Source organism: Asterias amurensis, chromosome 5 (assembly GCF_032118995.1).
Source record: "Asterias amurensis chromosome 5, ASM3211899v1".
Lineage (NCBI taxonomy): Eukaryota > Metazoa > Echinodermata > Asteroidea > Forcipulatida > Asteriidae > Asterias > Asterias amurensis.
In genome coordinates, this window is record NC_092652.1 from 25,913,476 (window position 1) to 25,938,730 (window position 25,255).

Sequence of the window (25,255 nt, forward strand, 5' to 3'; positions counted from 1 at the left end):
TTCAGAGGGAGCTGTTTCTCACAATGTTAAATACTATCAACAGCTCTCCATTGCTGGTTACTAAGTAAATTTTTATGCTAACAATCATTTTTAATAATTACTAATAGTGTCCACTGGCTTTAAGAAAACGCGTACTTATGAAGGAGGTGCAGTTTCGTTACAAATGATAAACATTTTGTTTTAGAAAAAAATAAATCGCTCAGAAAAAATATATCGAGATATCAGCGACAGTTTTTATGCTATTCGATTCTTTCATGGGGTTGCGTCGGTTCCTTGTCATATGTTATAATTCTTCTTACCTTACAAAATAGATCTTTTTGCATAGTTGTTCATTGCTGGCATAGTTCATTGCAATATCATCTCTAGGTGTATCTCAACATAAATTATGCATAAAATAAAGGACTCAATTGGTCATCGAAGCTCTAAGCAATAATGAAATAAAATACCCACCATTGTTGTGTAAAATGGTGTGCTTTCAGACTCCTGAGAAAGACCTCATGCCTGAAGCCTTTCTAAAATTAAAATATTTGGGTGGAAAATTTACCTTTTTTCCCCTCTAAAACAACATTACTTCAAAGGGGGTTGTTACAAACAATGTTTTATACTATATGAACAGCTTCAGTTGTATTTTCCAAGTCAGTTTGTATGGTCATTAACTTGTGGGGGGGGGGGGGAGGGAGGGGTTACTAAAGGTGTACCCTTTTTTTTAATCTGGGGATAAATTCATGTAACATTGCCCAACTGTAATTTATTTGTAACCCAGTTAAAACTTTAAACACTCAACCAGTCTTCATACAAGTACAGTGAAAAACAAATAAGATATTTGTTCATTTCATTTCATTTTATTTATTCTGGTTGTGAAGACAATGACTCTGAGAAAAGTAAACTTAATTACTCTAGCCAAAAATTCAATGCATTAAGAAGACAAGGAAGGAATTTTCAGTTTCAGATGTGGGAGGAAAATCCCAGAGAATTATTCCAGGGAAACCCACACAGTCAGGTAGGGACTGAAAACCTCAACCCACATAGTTCCCCCTTTGGGATTTGAACCGGGGTTCTAGAAGTGGAGTGCAAGGCAAGATACCGCTATGCCAACCCGATGCCCTCACGCCAATGTTTCACGTGTACTTGAATCTTTTGAGATGCAAGGACAACGGTGAAATAATTATGAACAATCAGTCCATAAATACTAGACTCTTTATGGAGATTTATAATTATTATAATAAATGTAAAATTTGCATCGGGGATAAAGAATATTAATTTTGGTTTGTACCCATACACCGATGTGTGTTAGCACTGTATACTCGGTACTTTCCCGAGTCATGTGAACAAAAATATCACAGGCATACTACTCGGGTTGAACCCACGTTCTTATGGAGATTATTTTGGAGATTTGTTGTGATGATGAAACACGCATGACATTTGGAACACAGTAAGAATGTCACAAGAAAGATATCTGGCCATTTTATTGATAGAACAACGAGCAATGTTATTTTCTTCAAAGAAATATTAATATGGCTGCAACTCTTTGCTCTTCTACCGATTTTTTTTATTTTTTATTTACCAGGCACCTCCCCATGTAGTTTATTATTTGATATTTTGTCCAAAGGACAAATCTGCGGTGGTCATTTAGCAACATATCTTTCTGCCATCGACTTCACAAAACTCTTCCTAACTTAAGACTAATCTTAGGACTTAGGACGAGTCCCAACCCTGCACTGTATCATGCCGACCTTAAGATTAACCCTAAGTTAGGAAGAGTTACTCGTCCTAACTCGAGGTAAGACGAGTCCTAACTCTTTGTGAAATCGACCCCTGATGACATATCTCTGACAGCCTGCTCTCTGAATGCGTGCACAATATATAAGCCTGTGTCATCAAAAGCATAGTCCCATCTTTCTTCCGAACTGAAAGGACAGTAAACTAAAAACATTTGACGAGGAAAACAGTTTGTCTTGTCATATTGGACATTATTTCAAACTTACGGCCAACTCAACAAACTCTAAGAGTTCACAAAATGTCAGACGGTAGATTGGAATAAACTTCATATTATGTTTTATTTCATGTTCATACGAGGCATCCCTTACAGAAATAATTAATTATTTACAATTCAAAATCTCTTTAATACAAACCAGAGAATGAAATGCATTGTATTAAAGGTAACACATTTGTCTTAAGTAAAAACAAATAATAATAATAATAACAAAAAAAAATTAAAATTTTATGAAAATTAAACCAAACACATTTAACCTTGACACTCCATATCCTGTCCAATAAATAAATAAATAAATAGTAAAAAGTCAAGAAATCCCATTAATTGTAATTTTTTTATTTATCAAAATGTATTTACAAACAAACTTAACTTCAAATCAAGCCTTTCGGCATTACAATGTACATTAGTCTTCATGTGAACACATTTGATTCAAATGTTCACCATTATGGAAATAACAATAATGTTGCAGAAAATTAAAGTTCGGAAACACTACAATTTCTTCAATCAAATGTCAACATTGAATCGAACAATCTAGTGAATCGGTTAGCTTAAGTTGTTGTGTTGGGGGAGGGAGGGGGGCACACTACAAATGTAAATACAACATACATACATTTCTGATTGATATCAGTTTTGTGACAACATGGTCACGTAGAAACGGAAACTTTTGTTCTTAAACGAATATGTATCAAACACATATAAATCGTGGAAATAAGATAAATCTTGTTAATTGAATGGTCAAATCCTCTTCAAGTCATGATTTTCTGTAGAAATAATATTTATCTAGGTTTCCAAGTTCTTAAAACAAAATGCAAATAAACAGTTATGTGTACCCAGCTTTTTAGTAAACGGAGACCTTTCGTGCTAGATGATTGCGCAAAGTGAAATATTATATTAAATGCACTGGACACTATTGGCAATTATTGTTAGCATAAAAAGTTACTTGGTGACAAGCAATGGAGAACTGTTGATAGTAAAAAACATTGTGAGAAACGGCTCCCTCGATTGAAGTGACGTGGTTTTCGAGAAAGAAGTAATTTTCCACGAATTTGAATTCGAGACCTCAGAATTAGATTTTGAGGTCTCGAAATCAAGTATCTGAAAGCACACAACTTCGTGTGACAAGGGTGTTTTCCTTCCATTATTATCTCGCAACTTCGACGACCAAATGAGCTCAAATTTTCACAGGGTTGTTATTTTATGCACATGTTGAGATACACCAACCAAGTGAGAAGACTGGTCTTTGACAATATTACCAACTGTGTCCAGTGTCTTTATATGTTTACCTTTTCACACAACGAACAATTAAATCCAATCAAAGTGTGTTGCTGCCGACTTCATATCCAAGCATTTGAATACAATAACTCCATTGTAAGCTTACTTATCGGAATAACATTTGTACATTTCGAATAATGTGTACAATTTTTTTAAGTCTCAATGTAAAATTGGTTCTCCAAAAATATCAGATACATATAATTTAGCTATATATAACATCTCCCGTATTCCTTATTAAGTTTTGCAGTGCAGTGAGTTAAGTCATAACATTATCTAATATTATTTCATATTTTCATCGCCAGTCCTTTTTGATTATGATGATTTATGAATAATTCCATTTACTCTCTCCTTGGCAGCATTTTTCCCCCTAATGAATAATGCAGAGAATGGAGAGGGAAAAGTGCGGTGGTTTTTTGAACGCAATTTTCATAAATTCCAACGGGGAAAAAATAAGCTGATGTAAGGTAGATTTAAAACTGTATCTAAAACAGTGTTTAGATTATGCTTCACCAAAATTGAGATCTTTGTGATGCTATTGGAGTGTATAGTCTTTCCTCCGCACTAATGCTAGTGGCCAAATCTCTGGCAGGTTACAAGACTGGTTCCATTCTTAGATCCTGCCAGTAAGCCACGCAATCGCACAGGGAATCCGACAACAACTGCCTTAGCGTCAGCAACATCTCAATTTCGTTTTCACAGGAATTTCTGTCAAATGTAAATATCTCAGATAAATGTAAAATGTTTTACGGATCATCTTTAAAAAACAACAAAAAACCCAAACACATTTCTAATTATAGAAAAGAAACATATTAAGTAACATTAAGTAGAATTGACAGTTAGAACATAATCTTAGAAAATCTACTGTGCGTTGAGATGACGGGCGCAGGATTCATCAACCATTGCACGTTTTAAGGGTGGAATGAATTTTCTTTGTAACAATCTGTGTAACTTCATCCAGACACTTTCAGCAAAGAATTACATGTCTAAACACGCCCTAACAAAAACAGGGGTTGCGAGAAAAAAAAGTTAAACGATCAAACAACCAAACGAAATTATTAAATTGAAATATTACATGTGTGAATTCAACGTGTGTCCGCGCTACACATTGTTGAAATATTCATCAAAACATTATCCCCGAAGCATTCGGTTCGTTTTTTAATGATAGATGAGCTGTAATCGAATTTCTTTGAGTATGTTTATCATTTCCGTTTTAAAGGTAAATTGAACCTTTTGTGCATTACGTCTGGCGTCAGTGACAACCACTGCTTTGACCTCCGGGTCAAAAAAAATACAGCCATCATAAAGGGTGCACTTTCGAATCGATTCAGCATATTTTGATGTCAATATGGATGTCACATCTGGTTTATTGGCGATTATATTTTGGGTATGATTTGAGGGTGTAGCCACCACCCCCAACAATCGCTCCCACTCGGTCTAGGACTGGCCTGGGCTACAATCGACAGGGCAGAATGCTGTGTCGCTGCTGACTAAAGAAAGTCGTCGCTTATTTTGCCCTGTAAATGGTGGCGTAACCAAACAGTTTTATTTGATGGTGGGGGAGCTGCAAGTGCAGACAAATAATATGTAATCTGAGGGATGCATTTAATTTATCGAACCTCGATTATTTTCTCGATCTAATGGGGGTGGGGGCAAGTGAGAGGGGTGGGGAAGGGCTCTAAGTGGACCCTCTGGTTCCACCTCTGCCCGCAAAACGTGCAGCTGAGGGCATGCGATTATTTTGGCCTTAAGCGCAGATTCCTGCGGTTAGCAGCGACATGACACTGGTTCCTATAGGTTCAAATCACTATTGGAGAACGTATAAGTTTAGAATCAATCAAAGTAAAAACAAAAAAGTCAGTTTTGGCTGATAACTGGTTTCTGCTTAGCATGATATTTATGTGCTAAGCAACATTATAAGTCAAACAGCTGACTATCTAGCTTTATAGTAAAATTAGTTTTAACACCAAAGCAGGAAGCCAGCCATAACGATAATGTTGTTTACCTGTGACAATTTATGTGCTTACATACAGTCAATATCTTCAAATGAACCATTAACTGTAACAAAGATTAACCCCTCAACAGTTTGATCACAGACATCATAAATTTTAGATCTTCTTTTTGCATCCATCCTGCGATCTAGCTTGTAATGGATGAACTTGAATTGAACGTTCCTGCATTTTGTGTAAATGAAACAGGTTTGCGTTGAAGGTTATTTTGGATGCGAGACACGACTGAAATCCACTCGGTCGCTGAAGGAGGTAGACACTGCTTATAATGCGTCAGGCGTGGTATGTTTTCAGTATGAACAACCTTTGCTTGATACGTCATAGCAAAGGTAGTGAAAAACAAACCCCCTCCACAACCAAAAGGAGAAATTGGGCATAACTGGTCAACAACTAGATTTTAAAGAGGGAGAAGCAATCCATAGCAAACTGACAAACGCAAGCAAACTGTCTTCAGCTCTAAACGTCTGCACAATACTGTGGAGTAAATGAAGAACTTTTTAATATCCCTTCTCTGCTTACAGATGAGTTTGGGTTATTAGCTGAAGTGTTTGTGAAATTAACAGTAGTTTGGGTTTCACTGTTTGTGTTTCCTTTTTTTCACATTGACAAATCACGTTTATAAGATTGTAAATTGTCAACATCGGAGAAAGACGTTTAATCCAGTTAAGTTCTCACATTTTCGAGAAAGCAGTGCAAAAAATAGAAATGTTTAAACGTTTGTACGTTTGATGCACATTACATCTGCCCTTCATGCTAATTAGTTTTACTTTGATTTGTAACATTCATTACTCAATGTATCAAACATACGGACACTTCCAATTGAGGTGTCCCGGACCTCGTTTGGATCTTGGTGCGCCGGAACAATTTTGAAAATAACTGCAGTTAAATTGGTTCATTCAAAAATAGCGAAACAGTCACTAATAATTGACATAAATTTTGTAAACTCATTGAGCTGTGGTAAGTTTAGTAAAGGATCACATTTCAAATTCAAATCAGGGAGCAATAAAGGTATGCATTTGACCTTGTGACTTGCCGGAACGTTTTCGTACTATTGTTCACAAACAAAATAAACATGTGCCCTGATACTTTGAACAAAATGTTTGAGATTTTTGCAAACAACAACATTGACTCAGTGACCCTAGAACTGCTCTGCTGTTCAGTTGATTGATTCAAAACGAAATAACACGTCAAAAGGAAACATGAAAACTTTGGTGGAAGGTTAAATGTACATGTAAACATACGTGATCGAAATATGTTTCAAAGATTACAAATAATAACAATAGAAAAACAACAACAACAACAGCAGTAACGAAAACAGCATTGGAATAATATTCGTTCTTGCTCTTAAAACAGTATAAATTATCATTTTAAAATGTCATTCAACTTAATTTGATAATAATAGGATTTAACCAGTCATGTCATGGAGCTTTGTTACAGTGGATGTATTTTATGCGATCTGGCATAGTCAATGCAAATCAATCTGTTCACATGTAGCTCAATTTCATTTTGAACACAATTCTTATATTGGGATTTAATTACAATGCACTAAACCGAAGAAGTTTCCAATCTGTAATCATGTTACTATGATAAACCCCGTTAAATGATCGTACAGACAATGATTCATACTCGAATAATGCTTCCCAGTTGGACTGAGGTTGTCATTTTGTAAGCTTAGTTTGTCTAAAGTTCAGGCTATATCTCTTCTATAACGGCAAATAGACAGACTAGAGAAAGGGGAAAAAACGCAATAGTATTATCTTTTAATTTATCCCATTACTTCTGCTATTGAGCTAGCCGACAGAACCAATATAAGCCTTATGCGTGGATATGAAGGACCTTTCATGTTCAATTTGTCTGTACTAAGTAATGCGCAAAAACCTTGCAGGCACACTGGATAATAATCTGAGATCACAGTGCTATACGCTGTGTATGACAACTGGCTGTAAGTCTGCAACTCTGAAGCAGGTAATACCGTCCCGTGTTTCAATCCTGTGTGGATTACTCCCGCAGAATCCATCCAAAATAACCTGGATTTCACGAGTTCAAACCAACAAACAACACAATCTGAAGGAAAATGGAAAATGTAGGCTTGAAGCCTTTGTACGGTTGCGGCGCCTGGGTTAAAGCGAGAGAGTAAAAGCCAGGCAGGTGCCGATGATCAGGCGTATCATTCTAAGCTAGACAAAAAAAAAAAGCCAAGTTGTGAACGTATGAGAACCTATTACGGAGTCATTGTAAATCAGCGTCGGGTTTTTGTCAAGTCAAATCGACTTCGTGTCCACGGTGGCTGATTCTCAAAAGCCAAATCCTACGTGCCCTTGCCCGGGGCATCGCCAAAGGGCTTCAATCTCGCCCCTCTTTGATTCCAAAACATAAGGTAATAACACTGGAGTTTTGTGGATTTTTGTATTTGATTGGAGAGAGAGAGAGAGAGTGTGTGTGAGAGAGGGAGGCCGACGGCGGGCTAGGCTTCCCTCGTGACGGTCCAGACAAACCGCATATAATAAAAGAGAGAAGGAGTGACAGGGTCCGGGAGAGTGGGGAGAAATTGGGGTACAGGATAGCTAGCGCGTCGGCGGCATCGGCGCACGGAATGATCCTTACGAACTACCCAAGCCGCTTTACATGAAAAGGCTTGTCTTATGGCCCGTCGCCTTTCACGCCGAAACCCGTGGCCTCTAGGCACTTCATCCGAACGATTGAAAATCAAAATTGAAAAACAGAAAGACTTGAAACTGTAGCAAAACTAACTCCCCGAAGAGTTGACTACGACGGCAGTTCCGTTGTGATTGTGGCCATTATATACGGCAGTGGGCTGAGCTTTAAGCTCACAGTCAGGTATGGATGACACAGGCGTAGTTCCCGCAACGGATGGGTGCACTGTGTGTTGTTGTTGCTGTTGTTGTTGTTGTTGTTGTTGTTGTTGATGATGGGAGTGATGATGGTGGTGGGTTAGGGAAGAATGAAAGGATGGCACAGGTCCAGGGATGCATTCCTTCATCTTCTTCTTCTCCTTCATCCGCCGGTTTTGAAACCAGATCTTGACTTGTGTTTCGTTCAAACCCAGCATGGTGGCGATTTCGACTCGCCGTGCCCGCGTAAGATACTTGTTGAAGTGAAATTCCTTCTCGAGTTCTGTAAGCTGTTTGTTGGTGAAGTTGGTCCTGCCGTTGTTTGCTCCACCGACACCCCCTAGACTACCTCCGCTGGGTGACTGCTGCCCGGTCGATGAGCTGTACTCGTGTGCCTTAACTGCAGAATGAGAACAAAATAAACAAAGGAAACAGGATATTAGAACTCTTCAACTATTTGAGTATAAATGCAAAACAATGCGGGTGAAATGAGGTTCAAAGTTTGCAGTTTCTTGAAGAGTATTTTCTATAATTTAGGTCAGAAAATCCAACCATTTCACGGGTTCTTTTTTTTTCCAAATTAACCCGTTTTTTGTACAATAATAAAAATCGAAAGCAGTTTCAAAGATTGATAAAAAATTGTTCTTCAATCAACAGTTCAATACAGGGAAAGGCTGTCTAAAAATAAAATTCATATTTATTGTAAAATTAAAATGACCTCTAACAGATCCGTAATATTATTCAACCCCTCTAATATTCCATATTTCACGAATCCATTTTGTATAATTAAACGCAATTCATAAATATTGCCGCCATGTTTATCATCATAATCTACCATGCGGGTAACTATGGCAGCAGGAAGTCTGTCATGTTTGGGTGAAGATGGTTTGAGTGGTTCCGTTCATGCGTATCGAGAAGCGTAGCTTATTATAAGAATCTAATCCAAAATATGTAATCACAAATTTACATACAACTGGATATACAAAGTGCCCTGTTCAGTTATTTGATGTGTTAATTTTTCTTTTACTCCATAAGTCGTTGTTTTTCAAATAAGTATGGACATAAATAAATGTCTGTCTGAATTTAATTGAATTGAACCTTAACAAGTATTGGATTTGCGGTAACACCGTGTGTATATTATATACTTGCTGGGTAGATCAGATTATGTTCCTTTGATAATCTTTTGTTGTTTATATTCTACTTCCGCGGGGTAGCTATTTCGGAATTCGGGAGACTTAAATCTTGATACAAATTGGAAGTATGAAATAACAGTTGATCAACAAAGGTAAGTATAATTTATTTGCAACCATAATTGGGTTGGATCCGTTACAAAAAAAAAAAAAAAACATTAAAATGTACAAAACACATTGATAACGTTACTATACATTTACTACTGGGATGAACAGACTGGGATGACGGGTGGCAATTGCATTCAAAAATTCAGAACGTAAAATAACGAATGCTAAAATAAACGGCATGTTTTGTTTAAGTACTCGCGTGTTGTTTTTTGCGGTTTTATATTTTGTGTTGGTATATTTCGTGTAGGCCTACTACGAAAAGCTTTGCCTGTCTTGTTTGCGTTTGACTAAATTAGTATTATTGATGCTGCAAAACAAAATCCACGGACGTATTGTATCGTGAAACAAATGTTATAACATAATTTCCAATATAAATGATCAGCAATTAGAAATGTTATTTCCAAAGCAGCATAGAAATGCCGTCGTCAAAAGGGAACATCAACCATGTTTTTTTTTTTTTTTTCCAACCAAAGTGAAGAGAAAAACAGACCAAAGTACCAAAATAGAACCAAACAAAACAACAAAGAAACGACACATATTAACTCACGGCGTTAACCCCAATAGTACAAGCCGATATTACGATCCTGAGCTATATTAGATATTTATTGGATTTAACTGAAAACGACTCAAGTTGAGACTAATGACATGCGACAGATAGCTGCTCCAATCATGTTGTGATTTTCAATTTTGGGACATGGAAAATGATATTAGAATGTTTATAATGCGTGCGGCTGTACACGTTACGAATGCGCTTGAATCAAGGCTAATGTAGTCTACGCGCGTCGGTGTGTAGCGCTCATAAATCAAAAATCAACCCTTGTTTTATTCCGCACCACAAATGATGTCAATTGTAGATTATGCTTGTTTTCATGTTGTTTCAAATGTCTATATGGAAATTGCTCCATTCTCCTTTTTTTCGTTACCAATCATGTTTAAATTTTTGTTGACTAAACTTACAAAATAATCTTATTGATATACACCAATTTATCTGCCCACTAATTACGTCTAACTCTATCTAAAATTATGTTTCTCTCTAAAAGTTGGCATTTTTATGTAACCATTTCGTTATTCTTATCGAGATAGTAACATGATTGAAATTCACAAAGTCATGAATACCATTTTTTTTAAAACAAATTCATTCGTTTCAAGAACAACACACTTTTGTTTATATTAAATTGAGAACAAAAAAAAAAGAATTAGCTGATACAAACTGTGTACCAACCAAAATTACATATGGTATGAATGCAAACATATCAATGGCCTTACGTTTTGATATTAATTTCATTGATCTTAAATCTGTGCGCACCAACTCTTTCGCAATCTGTTCCCATATGCAGTGACAATCCACACGTCACTCTATACATTCTAGATATATCATTTTTCACGAGGCGCTCCATACCTCACTTTGATTTGCCAATAATTCTGAAACGTGACGTCACGGGATGCGTTTTCCTGATGCATAAAAACTTAGAGTGGATGTGACATTGATATCGGGTCATGCCACTGTTTGCTGTGAAGGGACAAGGAAAGATACATAATACTTATGCATTGGGGTTCGGGATAATTAAAGATATGGCTAGGATTGGGTTCGGGATTGTTGCTACTATGATTACAGACTGACAGGAAACACAAAAGAAAGGGGGAACATGGTTCGAGCTCGGTTGACAATTTTGGCCAGATTTTGAAATAATTGAAATGTATGAGGTAGTGTAACAATTGAAGCGGCTCTGACTGTGTCGGCAATGTTGAACTCTATATGCGCTCGAAGCCACAGCCAATCGGCTTCTTGGAGACTGCAATATTGTTTTGAAACAGGTGCGTAAATTGCCCAAAATTACTGAATTTAATAATTTTGTTTATGTATCCACATAAACTTGTACTGCTTATTAAGTACAACAACAATGTAATCTGAGATTCACCATGTCTTCGAATTAATATTTTATCATTTTAAGCATACCTGTAATTTTATTTCTTAAACTTCCATGTTGCGCAAAGTCAAGCAACACACATGGTTATTTTTGTAATCTTATGAGTTTTTTTAAAGATCATTTGAAAGACAAACTTGATGTCAATATGGTCAAGACTAATTAAATATTAACTTATGAAAACCCTATTTATGCAGTTGATGAACCCTTCTACACAATGAAATAGACAATTCTAGTTATTAAAATTGTAATTCAATATCTTATAACTTTATTCGAGTCAACTAGACGGGGTATGACACCGTGTAATGGTTTAAGATAAGTATCCGAAGACAACTAAAATTGTGACATTTATTTACTCGAAGACTAACAGACCCCTCAAAACTGAAGTAATTCAACTTGAGTTTTTGACAATCTGTTTCCAAAACCAATATGGCTGTTAGCGTAAATCAATTATATGCGTACTCAAAAGGTTTCAAGAGTGCACGAGTCGGGTTAAACAAAGATACCCCCCAATCGCACAAAAGAGCCACAGAAAATACATTTAAAATAATTAATTTAACGAATAAAAATTCACTCCGGCTGAGCGAAGGTCGTTGGCTGGGATGATAGATTGTCCGCCGCGATCAGCGGCATTAGACGGGGCTTTATAGGCCGTGTGAGGATGAAAAATGACCGGCGATCTGAGATGGGTTGTACCGCATCCAGATTTCAGGGATGTTACAGACACTACAGACAACAAAACCAGACTGGAATGAAAAATGATGTAGAAGATTACTGATGCGGGGTAATGACAAATGAAAACATGCTTTACAAAAGAGTCTGTAAAGTGGGACGGATATTAAACGTAGACACACGGAGAAATTAAGATCCAAAGCCGGGGCAGTGGAGGCAAGATGGACCCGGGAATTGAGCGCGACAGACGGGGGGAGTGACAGGAAACAGCGCGGTGCATCACAGAGAGTACCGGACCTACATTTAACTTGAACCATCGCATAGAAAAATGTCCGTTTAATCCAGGAATAATAAATGTTCTAAATGAAACTGTACTATGGCTGATTCTCTGGGAATATCACTAACCGTTTCGAACAATGAAGGCTCAGAGAGAAACGTTTCCCCTAATGTTATCAGTCAGCAAAATATATCAGGGAAAAAGGCATGTTTAAATTGAAAACAATAATGATAATAAACAAATAAATTTTTAAAAATAACAATAATAAACTCAAAGAAAAGGACCATGCAGAATACATTTATTTTGTTATAGGTTTGGTCAATGCTGTTCAGAAAAAGCTGCATAACTGCCGACGAATTATTTCATGAATAATTTCAAAAGCAAAACATTACAGTAATATACAGGGTAATATATATCATGAGGTCTTTATACAATTCCACATGGTCAACAGACAATTATACACTCCTGTTTCTTTTTAAAATTTGGATGTTTTGGTCATTAATTTTCATCTTTTTGTCACATGTTGGCAATGATACGTAACATCTTGAAGACTTGTCGCTTCTGACTCATTATCTTTCCTTGAAAATATCTTCAATATAGAATGGATCATCAGTTCTTATATCTGTTTAACAGGTTAGGCTGAAAGTAAATGTTTTTCCCAGAAGTCCCCAGTGCCAGAACGAACATCGTGTCTTACAGATCCACAGGTTGAGTTTTCAACACTTTTTTTCTAGGTCTAGCTTGTGTAATTATCGTTAACTCTATGACCCATTTTTTTGTATAATAATACATCTGTATTTCTATTTGTAAACAGAGAAAACACTTATACTAGAAACTCTATGCACTGATACGAAGAGAAGACAATAAGTATGGATAAAATGTTTGAGATTGTATTTCCAAGATGGGACGCGTCGGAGGGGTGGAACTTGGCGTCTGGTACCCGGAGGGATGAAACTTGGCGTCTGGTACCCCAGCAAGAAAACAAATTGTTAAGCGAAGCAGCTCTGTTCTGAATCAGGATGAGCAAATGGTCAGGTGAAATGAGATGAGAGTACAAGTTGGCCTAGATCAGTATGAACTCATATAAACAAAAACATTTTATTTAATTTTTGTTAAGCTGCATTAGAGGTGATATGCCAATGGGGTAATACGTTTATTCTGTGACCTATTCCCAATATACATGGAGCTAAACCCTATACGACGTTTTGGTTGATGCTTTTTACAACCTCAAGGCGAAATAGTGAATAGGGCCTACTTAGTAAGCATTGGTAGTAAGGTTGCTTTTAGTTAAAAAAAAATTAATTTAAATTTCATGAACTAAAACAAAATGAGCAGAATATTTCAAATCGTAAAGAAAATAATGTTCATGCAGCTCCTTTGTTAAAGCTGTTTCAGAGGTACGCCACGATGATATTTATAAGTCACCAATGTTATATCATTTCTATGAATGAATGTTTTCGAGCATTTATATTATTGCTGCCGCAAAACAGAACCCACGGCCGTATTGTACCGTGAAACAAAGGTTATGCCATAGTTTCCAATCATGACCAGCAATCAGAAATGTTATTTCCGAAGCTGCATAGAAATGCCGTCGCCAGAAGACCGCTAACTTTGTGTGTACTACGTGCGGACTAGAAAGGTCCGCGGCATCTAGGGATTTGAACATTTCCCGGCCACAATGGTTGCTTTTCCCTACCAACCGCTATATTTTGATTAGGTTGGGAGTTGATAATTCGTCTGATTTATACGTGGAATGATGACAACTGTATAATAGCAGGGGATTTCATTTTATTATAGCCAATGATAGATGGTTAATGTAAAGTAATATTATTTTATAATTTAATATTTAGTATTTGTTGATGTGCTGCTGAAACGTTTATTTGCATACACACACTTTTTTTCTCTTCAAGTTTCACCGTTAGTGTGGTAGGAAACCGTGTTTAGATTTTCAACACATTTCTAAGCATAAATTTTGTACCCACTTTTTCAACATGTATTACCTAAAACATGTTTAGATTATTGTGTGTATTTGAATCCTACAAACCATTTGAGCAGGTGTCTAAATGATAACCATGCAAATCATTTAAACATGTTTAAAACATGGGTACAACATTGTATTTAAACTATAGGCCTAAACACAGTTTGAACAGTGCAGATAATAATTACATGCGGCGTATAGCAATGCGTGCAAACTCAAATATTATTGTCGAAAGCTTCGCTTTGACAAAGTTAGCGTTGAAGCTAACCAACCATCCTAGAAAGTTCCACTTGAGTCGCCACCATCAGCCCGAACTATTTTTTTAGCAAACGATGTAACCGGTCTCCACTAAATTTCTATGCAATTTCTTGAAAAACAATTGATTCCAAGTGAGTGATCTCGATGAATCAATTGTCTACTATTCTTTGAATTGGTTGAGGAGTGAACTTGACAAACGATTTTGAGGCTGGGACTCTTCTCCGGTAAGATATATTACAGGAACATGTATTTTTTTTGGAGATGTTTTGTTTTTATTATTGTAACTCATAAACTGATTATTGTTCCAAACACGGTAAGATCATAGTCTGTCTGTCACTACTTAACTCACCAGTGACGTAGCCCACCTTTCTTTTTCTTGTCTCTTTGAAAGCAGACCTAGACGTTTAGTAATTGGATATTAATATTCCACTTATTCTACAAACACATGGGTGTTAACATGTAGCCTACACCGTGGGTGTTGTCACGTTCATATACCGAAGAAAGGATCAACATTAATATCATATTATAGGGTGTTGAAATAACACCAGTGTTATTGTGTATGCAGACTTTAGTGTTGTGTTAACACCCTGAAATGTAAATTTGGATTCCGTTTTGGTATATGTTGCGTCAACACACATGGTGTCAATGTTAACAACCCAGCCTTGCAGTGTAAAATGGGATTTTAGCCTTGTTTGGGCGAAATTTATTAACATAAATAAATATAAAATACATACATAAATAAATAAACCCCACAATTCCCAGGTGCACCCTATTTGCCCCATAGCCACCTGTAAGCACTTAAACAGAATATTTAACACCAGACTGAAATGCCTTAAGCATCATCGCTGTATATGACTGTCTTTAATTGGAAAATCCTAAAACTCATTTCAGAAACTGATTGAACCAAAAATAGTTACAAAGGGTTCGTTTTTCTAAATGGAGGACAAGCCAGTTTCCCTGCTCACCGCTTGTTCCATTTCACACTCTTTCAGTAAAAGTTTGACACTTATTCAAGGCCAGGTCGCAGTGGGTTCCAAGCAGGAGTGCAGTAATTGTTAGAAATTATTGTAAACTACACAACGTGTCGGGGTTTGCTTCTTGGTATCATAAAGCAACTGTGGTCGCACTGAAACCCCTTTGCCAATCGGTTAGAAATATGAATACATATATTAATATCTGCAGAGCTCGACCAAAACAATTTTAAGTTGAAATATGCTTCGTGTAAAATCGTCATTGGAAACATTCTCAATTGAAATAAGAATGAATCAAATATTTATTCTCTACGTTATGCAGAAGAAGAAAAAAAAAAAAAAATAAAACTTGTAACATGTAAGAAAGAGCTTAGACATGTAACCTCTATGAGCTTATTATTTGGTTTGACCCTTATACACCGACGTGTGTTAGCGTAGTTTACTCAGTACTTTCTTCGAGTTCTGTGTATCACAGACATAATACTCGGGTGGGATTCGAACCACAAACTTTTCCAACCAATAAGCTTGTTTCCCTAAACATTAATGGCATTTTTAACTTATGTTGTTTTTATAATCATTAGATTGGTTAAATTATCATGTTCGATTCATGTTACACTATTGCTACTCACAAGTCAAAGGTTCATTTGGTATGCTACTGGAAACAAATCATGGAAAATATATAATTTATTCCACCCTTTGTTAAATTCTAAAGAAATTAATCATAGTATTTTGAAAAGGGTGGATCATGAGCATAAACATATCCGGAGTAATCGATATTAATTTTGGGATTCACCTGGTCTTTCTTTTGTCTGGCATACATGTACATGGAATTGCAATAGGAGTTGCAACGATAGATGGACAATGTAAAAGCGCCTACTGAAAATGCCTTGAAAAATCAAAACAGAAAACAATTTATTTTTATTTTTAATTGTATATTTTTTTTCGGGTATCATACAGCATTGATAAAGCTGTAAAAAGTCACAGAAAGTGTCCAAGGTTCGTGTGATAAACATTTAACGAACCTGTTGAAATTTGGGCTAAATTTGTTGCTTGAGTCAGGAGAAATAATAAATATAAAACCATGTACAATTTTCAGCATTTTAAACCATTTTAGTTTGAGCTATAGCAACTGAAATCAGCTGTTGTTGTTATTATTTTTTTGTGTTGCTTTTTTGGAGGTTTTCAGATACACTTCTCTCGAATATTTATGACTTAATTTCATAGGGCAAAATTTGACAGTCAACAATTGTACAAAGTATGAACTTAGTAACCAGTGAGCTGAGAATCAAATTAAACAATCATGTTTTCATCCTTACCAATGATACCTTGAATAAACTATATATATTTGTTTTATGTAAACTGCCACTTGTCCGAACAACTTATCAAATGTAAGTTTCCAGACATTCGATTCATGGAAATAAATAATTTATAACTGACAATTTTTACCGAATGTCCTCCTTCTATTCGTCGTCTTTAAGAAGATTGGGAGAGGTCAATCAGAACTCCTTAAAATGTCTAGGAAGATAGGGAGTCTTCGCGTCTTCATTATGAGTAATATTTATGATAGACAGTATTCGACGTTATTAAGCAGAGACGTTTACAAACCCATTTGCATTATTGACTATGGTTACCCTATAGTTTACTTAGTGCAACTTGCCTCGCCTGCTAATGAAATAATTAGCCCGAATATTGTCAGTTAAACACGGTCCGGGAGGGATGGTCAGAGAGAGGTTATGTTTTGTTGTTGCTGCGTGCCCTTCTGTTTTAAATATACACACAATTGACAGAATGGGGAATGGATCATTTGGACAGGCAATTCGTAAGAAAACTCAATTCTACGCATGTGAAAATATAACAAAATTTCAGAGTTCTGTATCTGACTGACCTAATATAACAACGTTTTACAAAATAAAATGTGCATGATCTGTTTTTCATTTCGTAGCTTTGGAAAGTCTTATTTTTGTTTTGCTCGATGCAAGCAAACAAAACACAATGAATGTGTAAAACTAGGTTGCATCTTGTGTTATTTTCTTTTGGGACCAAACACGAAAACCGAACCTGCTATCCAACGAAAAAATGGATGCTTCTGAGGACGGTGTGAAATACAATTTTGGTTACGTTGCCATGGTGGTTATCTACTCCAGGTTTCAACTAAAGCAGACCGTCAACAAACCCCACCATGCCTTAAAGCAGTTGGTGGCCGCCACGTTGTTCTGCAAAAACTAGTGCACTATAACTATTTGGTCAATCCAGTACCCACATAAAATTGTACTGTATATACAAATACACCCACTTGATAGCAACTGTTGCAAGAACAGGCATCAACAAAAGCTTGTATTCAAAACCACTGATGAAATACAACCTAGGACTATAAATATTTCCAAAGATTTGATCGAAATGAATGAACTAATCTCTCTGCCCTAGTCAGACAAGGCCTGACTTGATTCAAGTGAAAGCAACCGAGCATAACGGCTTTAAAATTCCATTCAACTTCCATCATAAAAAAAACCACACACTCCATAGGTCTTTTTCTGTATGTGGAAAATATCAGTCATTTTCCAGATATTTACCTAAATACTGACTCCTTTGGATGAACGTTTACTAACAAAGAACCATGCTGTGTGCGGACACAACATCAGTTTGGGGGGCTCGGATTTGATGCTATCAAATGGCAACGTGATCGGCTGAAATCAAAGTAAATTTGACGTTCTTTATGTTGGCCAATGTTGGGGTGGTTGAGCTAATCCTCGCCTATGGCTCTATTCCTTCACTGATTCATCGCGTTTCACCCTCAATTTCTCCCTCTTTCTGATGTGGTCGGTGCGCGTATTGTAATAGTTGCCAATGCCGAAGCGGTGCGGTGCGGTACTGACAGTTTTCCCTAACCGGGGTTCATGGTATCTATAGCCTTGCTCCTCCGGGCGAGTTTCACCCATGAGATGTAGATAGCTCGATGTGGGACCCGGGTACAGAGAGAGAGAGAGAGAGAGAGGGATAGAGAGTCAGAGCCTAGTACCGTTAAATACATACATTATTTGCTATCTAGAGCTGTTGGCTGCTGGCCGTCCATGTCTGACGCTTCCTTCGTCGGTTTATCCTCAGATCTCATATCAATTGATTGAATGAGGATAGGGTCAGTCAGAACAAAAAAAGACAAAGCAGATTGGCAGCTTAGCTGAGCAGGTCTGCTATAATTACAACCAAAGTTCATAACAGAGTCTACTCATCTCTGAAATACTACTAATGTCCATGAAAGCAATTGACTCTGGCAGTGATTTACTGCATTTGCATATTCGATAAATGCTGGCTTCAAATTCATTAAATTCGTTGGTATTTTAAAATTGCAATTAATAAGCAAGCACATGTATAAATGTCAATCAATGATTCCATATTTTTTTTTATTACCATTTCATAGGATTGTGTTTTCTGTGTTTTTATTTATTATCAGGGAAGTTGAAACACATTTTGAAAAACTTCACAGAGGACTGTTCTTATTTCTTAGCTTCTCTAACTGTATTCGTCTGGACCGTGGAGTGGTTCTCTCGGTTCATAACTTTCACAGGTTTATTAAAATACACAATAAAGCCGAAATGAAATAATAATAAAATATTTTTATTGTATGTATATCTTCTCAACATGGGTGGGCCTTCTAGACCCCAGAATATTTTTTTTGCCAAGCTGGCAGCAGCCAATCTCTCCCATACAAGCATTGGTTATTATCACTAAAATAATGCTGATAAATTTGTTAAAATTGTATAGCTCGGTTGTATTCGTATAGTCACTAAAATTTAGATTGGTAAACAAAATCAAAATTAACAAAACAATTAATTGTGTTTTGTGTTCCATTTCATAAGTTTGTTTCGAAACACCACTCGGATGCATAACAGCGTAACAATTCAAAATAGATAGTTGAATCACCATTTGCAAAAACAGGATTACCAACCAAATTTATATTGTTGCATATTGCTTGTTACATGTATTCAGCTGTTGTTTGCTTATCCTAAAAATCACGTGGAAATTTAGTTGGTAATCCTGTTTTTATCAAGGCAACATTTCATGCTAAGCAATTTTTGTGTGCTTAGCAGCTCTATGAAATTGGGCCCAGGTCTGTTGAAGCTGACTCCAATAAAGGAGATTTAAAATCCAAGCAAATTAACAAATTTTCCTGGTTCAACAATTATGGCTATAGTACATCTTTTATTCCAACGAAAGGCAAGAATGGTGTTCTGAATGGTTTCATTAACACATCTTCTTTGAAGGCCTGTTTAGCTATTGTGGTGTTTATTTGAATCAAAACACAGATAATTTGAATCGCTAGAATCTGTGGATCAGTTCACGGTATGACAAAGGAAAACATGATGTACAATAGTTGAAAATAAAAATGGCAAACAAAAATGGTGAGCACAAAGTCGCATTCGGGAACGGGGTTAGCTTTATATCGGACACAAATACAAAACCCAGGTATAAAACAGTAGAATAGGTGAAGTTAATGCATGTATTCGATGAAATGTATTGGGTTCAACAGGATTTTTTGTTTCTTCAAATTTGCATAAGAGAAATCATAGGGAATTGAACATGTATAGCTATAAATGTCCCCTTTGTTAAAATGGCAATCAACATAAAGAGAACAATCATATAGGGAATTTAATATGGAATGTTTTGGATGTTAATGAATGTGCCTTTGCCAAATTGGAAATCAATTTGAGAAGAAAACACACAGGGAATTGAACAGGGATTGTATGGGGGTAGCAAGGAATGTGCCTTTGTTAAATTGGCAATCAATTTGTGAAGACAAAGTATTGGGAATTAATCAAACAATGTATATGGGATAACAATTTTTTGTTTCAAAACAAAGCAAAGATAAATACGTATTCATTTTGACAGCTAATGTGGCTGTGAAATAATTGTTTTTAATAATTGTGCCATATGAATAAATTGTAATTATTCTATTCTAGACCTGTGTCTGTTTTCTACTCCTCTCTATTATAATTGCACAGCAAATCATTATAACACATTGACAATTTTGATTGAATCAATAGAATATTCGAGACGAGTGAAATAATTAGTATGCCTACAATGAAAAGGGTTTAGTGTTAAATAAATCGTATGGTGGATAAGATAAGTTATAATGGGCTTCAATTTTATGCAATCGTTGAAAGGTAAAGAAAAAGCATGTATTTGTAGTGAGACAAGGACAAGCCTTAAAGGCAGTGGACACTATTGGTAATTACTCAAAATAATGTTCATCATAAAACCTTTCTTGGTTACGAGTAATGGGGAGAGGTTGATAGTATAAAACATTGTGAGAAAAGCTCCCTCTGAAGTGACGTAGTTTTCGAGAGAGAAGTAATTTTCTACGAATTTGATTTCGAGACCTCAAGTTTAGAACTCGAGGTCTCGAAATCAAGCATCAGAAAGCACACAACTTCGTGTGACAAGGGTGTTTTTTCTTTCATTATTATCTCGCAACTTCTATGACCGATTGAGCTCAAATTTGCACAGCTTTGTTATTTTATGCATATGTTGAGATACACCAAGTGAGAAGACTGGTCTTTGACATTACCAATAGTGTCCACTGTCTTTAAGTTAGCTATGTGATTTTAGGGAATAATGCATGGGAAAATAATGTAGATATGGAAGGTAAAGTAAACAAGAATTACAATAAATACAAATTTTGAAAAGACAACTAGAGACAATAGATGTGTTTAGGGGAAACACTCAACAAAACACAATTGTTTACCAGAAGACAAAACCCAGTATGATAACCAGTTAATTATTTTCAAGATAATATAATATTAAGAGAAAACGAAATGACATGTCCGCTAAGAGTTGGAATAGCAATATTTCTGTTTTTAGTTACCGGGATTGGTTTCGACTTCAGCAGTCTTTATAAACATGACAAGTTATTACTTTTCAATATGCCTTTTTCTCGAAATGAAAACCCATAATGTGGTTTTGAAAATCACGAAATTTTCCAACCAAAAATAATACCCAAAGTAACTGATATTCACCTGTTAGTTCAAACACCTGTTTTTAACATTAAACACGTGATGCTATTATTATTCTTTAGAGGAATTCTTAGGGCTCCACATAAGAACCTGTTAAACCTGATCAACACGCAACCGCACAACAATCCTTTGTCAAAAACTCATAATTAACTGGCAGGGTGAGTTTTTGTCAGCTTTCATAATGAAAATGTCATTATGCCCGTCTTGCGTGCCAGTAACTCGTAACGGCATCTCTTATTATGAGGTACAGAAGTACGGGGTAATTTCATAGCCAAGAGCTAGAATTCATTTTCGAGTGATCTGCACTTGAAGTCATCCAGACACTACAGGATAGATGAGAAGAATTCCTTGTTGGCACTCTTGAGTTTTTTTTTATTTTATTTTCTTATCACTTTTTTTTCTGAAGAGATTTGTTGCTCTCGGATATTCTAGTTTAGGATGTGTGTATATGAGTTTATGACAAGTGGGGAAAGGGGGAGGGGGTGGGGTTACGGTACTGTAGTATTGGCCTTTGACGGCTGGCTTGAAATCCACCTGTTTTGATTTTTGTTAAAGGCACAGGACACATTTGGTAATTGTCAAAGACTAGTGTTCTACCTTGGTGTACCCCATAACATGCACACTGAATAACAGATCGGTAAAAATGTTGACTCAATTGGTAATCGAAGTTGATATTTTTAGTGAGAAATTATACCTCTTTCTCAAAAACTGCGTTACTTGAAAGGGAGCCGTTTCTCACAATGTGTTATACTATCAACAGCTCCCCATTGCACGTTACCGAAGAAAGTTTTATGCTAATAATTATTTTGAGTAATTACCAATAGTGTCCAGTGTCTTTAAACACGTGAAATGAATTGATCGATGTGTTTTATTAGCAGGGTAGTATAATAAACTGAGTATCGAAGTTTAAAAAGCATTCTTGAAGATGTATTTCAATTGATATTATAGCAGACACGAGAACTGTTTAGAGTCGCATTGGGGGTGTTCCTTTTAATTAATAACAACGTTTCGATCCACTATTTTGTGAATGCTTTTATTTATTCATTTTATTTTAATTCTTCGGACAATACAATAATTATAAAAACAAGCAGAGGCCGCCGTCTAGGGAAATGCAAAAGTAAACAAACAAAAAATGTCATAAAAAAGATGTGCCTCCCAGACCTCGCTCGTAAAAATGGTATAATTTTCACTTGGAACAGAAGTAGTGGAGTTCACAAAGCATTCTTGTATAGATGTATTTCAAATGATAATATTGCAGGGACGAGGTATGGTGCATGGTGTATTTCTGTTCAAGATGAAGGACATGCCGTTTTGATGAACTGCAATAAAAGTTGTCAGTGCTTTAAATTTGAAAAAGGGAATAAAACATCATCGTTTGGGTTTATGAATCATGCATGCATGTCTGCATCTCTAATGGGTTAACATTTAATAAGGTTCGATATTATAAGGTTTGGGTTATTTATTGCATAATACGTGACATTGCCTTTCTTTCATAATGCTTAGGTCTGTGTATACATTACACGTCCCAATTAAACCAGAACCCAAACTGCAGTTCACACAATATATATTACATCTGCCTTGTAGAATGAAGCATAAATTACGTGCCGTGGTGATATTAGCAGCTTCGTCACGCAAAACTGCCTCCCCCCATTTTTGATTACAAAGCATACTCGTATAGCTCTATGCCTATATAATAAAGAAAACTGCAACTTGATGACTTTTGGTTGGGACAAACAGACCGCAGATAGGCCTCGCAGAAAGAAAAAAAAACAGCCTACTATTAAAGCCGCCAAATATTTCTCATTTACAGGTTACGCGATGCAGCGGTTGTTTGATACGGAAGCCTACCCGACCGTACACGGGCAGATTTTTCCTGACAGCCCTGGCTGTTTTGCTCGCGCTGTGACCACGAGACCGTGTTATTGTTTAGCAGCGAGCTTTGGCACACGGAGTCAAAAAGTGCGACTGTCGGCAACGACTACACGTGTCTCGTAGAGCAAACGAATTGACACAAGACGGCGCGGGAATTCTTCGTTCACTACTTGCTCACCTGGAGTTTAAGTGTGTAATTTTTGTACACCGATTAAAACAAATTGACAGAAAATGGTTCGATACATCGGTAGGTATGTGTCTTAGCAATAGTCTCCGATTGGTATTATGGGTAGACGGAGGTTAAATTATGCAGGTCATTGGTGTTTAAGGGGTATCGGACAATCGGCATCGTTGTGTTGCTGAGGACAAACAAACGTCACACTGACGTGATACTGAAAAATATATCTGAGTAAATTTAGGTATTTTTATAAATGTATTGTTGATCGAATCAAAACGCCTATTTAAAAACTGTGTTTTATGATTAAAAGCCTGGTGGACATAACTATTATGTTGTGACCACCTGTGCTGTGAGAGATGTCATTAATCATAGGTGTTATAAGCTTACCTGTTTTGGGTGGTTTTCTCTTGATTTTCATCCAGTTGTACATGCCTGTCTCCCCGTTCGGCTGCGGTTCAGCGGGTGCCGTAGCGGCTGTAGTCTGCCGGTCCGGGTCACTGTTCACCGGCCGTGAATCGCTTCCCTGGTCAAGCCGAGAGCTCCTCGCCGGTGTGGTGTTCAAACTAGTAGCATTCTCGCTATAATTACCGTTGTAGTGAGCGGTGGGCGTGGACGAGGTTGTCCTGCCATGCCTTTGGATGTGGGTATACTCAACCCCGTTCCCGTTACTGTCCGTTGTGCCCTGCTGATAATGATTTGCATCGGAACCCTGACTGTACGCATACGACGCACCGCTGTATATATAATTCAAAGCACAACCCGTGGGATTTAAATCATGAATTCTCTGGCCAGTGTGGTCGCTAAGATGCGAGAAGCAACTTGTCTGAGATTGAGGTTCCAAAGTCGCATAGTGTTTACCATGATACAAACCCTGTGTCATGTTACCTACATAGTCCAACCCCCTCATAGTTGAATACACGCCACCGTGGTCCCCGTAGTCAGCGAAAGTTGTCCCCATGGTTGCCGATTTCTCCATGATTATCTGAGCCTTGCCTCTCTCTGCCACTCCGGTGCCGTGAATGAATCCGTGGAACTCCGTGCTCCTGACTTAGTGTACTATCTCCCTTCTCCGTCCGAGTATACACTCCGGACCATCGCAGCTGTTTACTGATACGAGAGTTGACTGCAAGATCACGGCCCATCAGAAACACAGTGTCAATGAGTCTAACCCATGTGACCCAACACGGACCAATCACGACGGGCGATACTTCTCACACCGTTTGTGATGTCAACTAGTCGCCCTGTGTGTGTGTATGTTGACATGCCAGTGCCCATTCATAACGACAATTTCCATAAATGGTTAAAATGTAATATTGTCAGTGGGACTGAACTAAACACGGGGAGAAAATTACGCGGAGGTCTGTATATTGTGACAAGTGAAGGGCAATGTTTCGCCTATAATGACAAATCAAAAATAATCGGTTGTTGTCGGAATAACACTCGACTTATAAAACTCGCACGCAGGGCATGATATGAACTAATGTTGTAAGAAAACAAAATTGTACTGACACCAGGAAATCTGTGAAGTTATTGTTGTGATAAATTACGTCATGACATAGGGGTAAGTGGGTTTAATTATTCATAATGGAGGACTGTTTCACACAATCTACCTTATTAAATAAATGTGGCTATTTGACATGGCTGAGCGTAGAGCACTTGGGTTGCCAATGGCCTAACGTTGTAATTGTAATTCAG

At 36.9% G+C, this 25,255-nt stretch overlaps 1 protein-coding gene across 1 annotated transcript; it reads right to left on the reverse strand.

The window, feature by feature from the left end:
* Positions 1-2,088: 2,088 nt before the first annotated feature.
* Positions 2,089-24,618, reverse strand: LOC139937797 (uncharacterized). The gene is made up of 2 exons (XM_071933105.1): positions 23,948-24,618; positions 2,089-8,523 (listed from the first exon to the last, which is right to left on the reverse strand). The coding sequence occupies exons 1-2, from the start codon at positions 24,534-24,536 to the stop codon at positions 8,018-8,020; spliced, it is 1,095 nt and encodes a 364-aa protein (XP_071789206.1). The 5' UTR covers positions 24,537-24,618; the 3' UTR covers positions 2,089-8,017.
* Between the last annotated feature and the right edge of the window lie 637 nt (positions 24,619-25,255).

Excerpts from the sequence above, each read along its gene's own strand:
- LOC139937797 (XM_071933105.1), bottom strand. The coding sequence starts at position 24,536 with ATGGAGAAATCGGCAACCATGGGGACAACTTTCGCTGACTACGGGGAC. Across the intron at positions 8,524-23,947 it reads GAGAAAACCACCCAAAACAG|TTAAGGCACACGAGTACAGC; the intron begins GTAAGCTTATAA and ends CTCATTCTGCAG.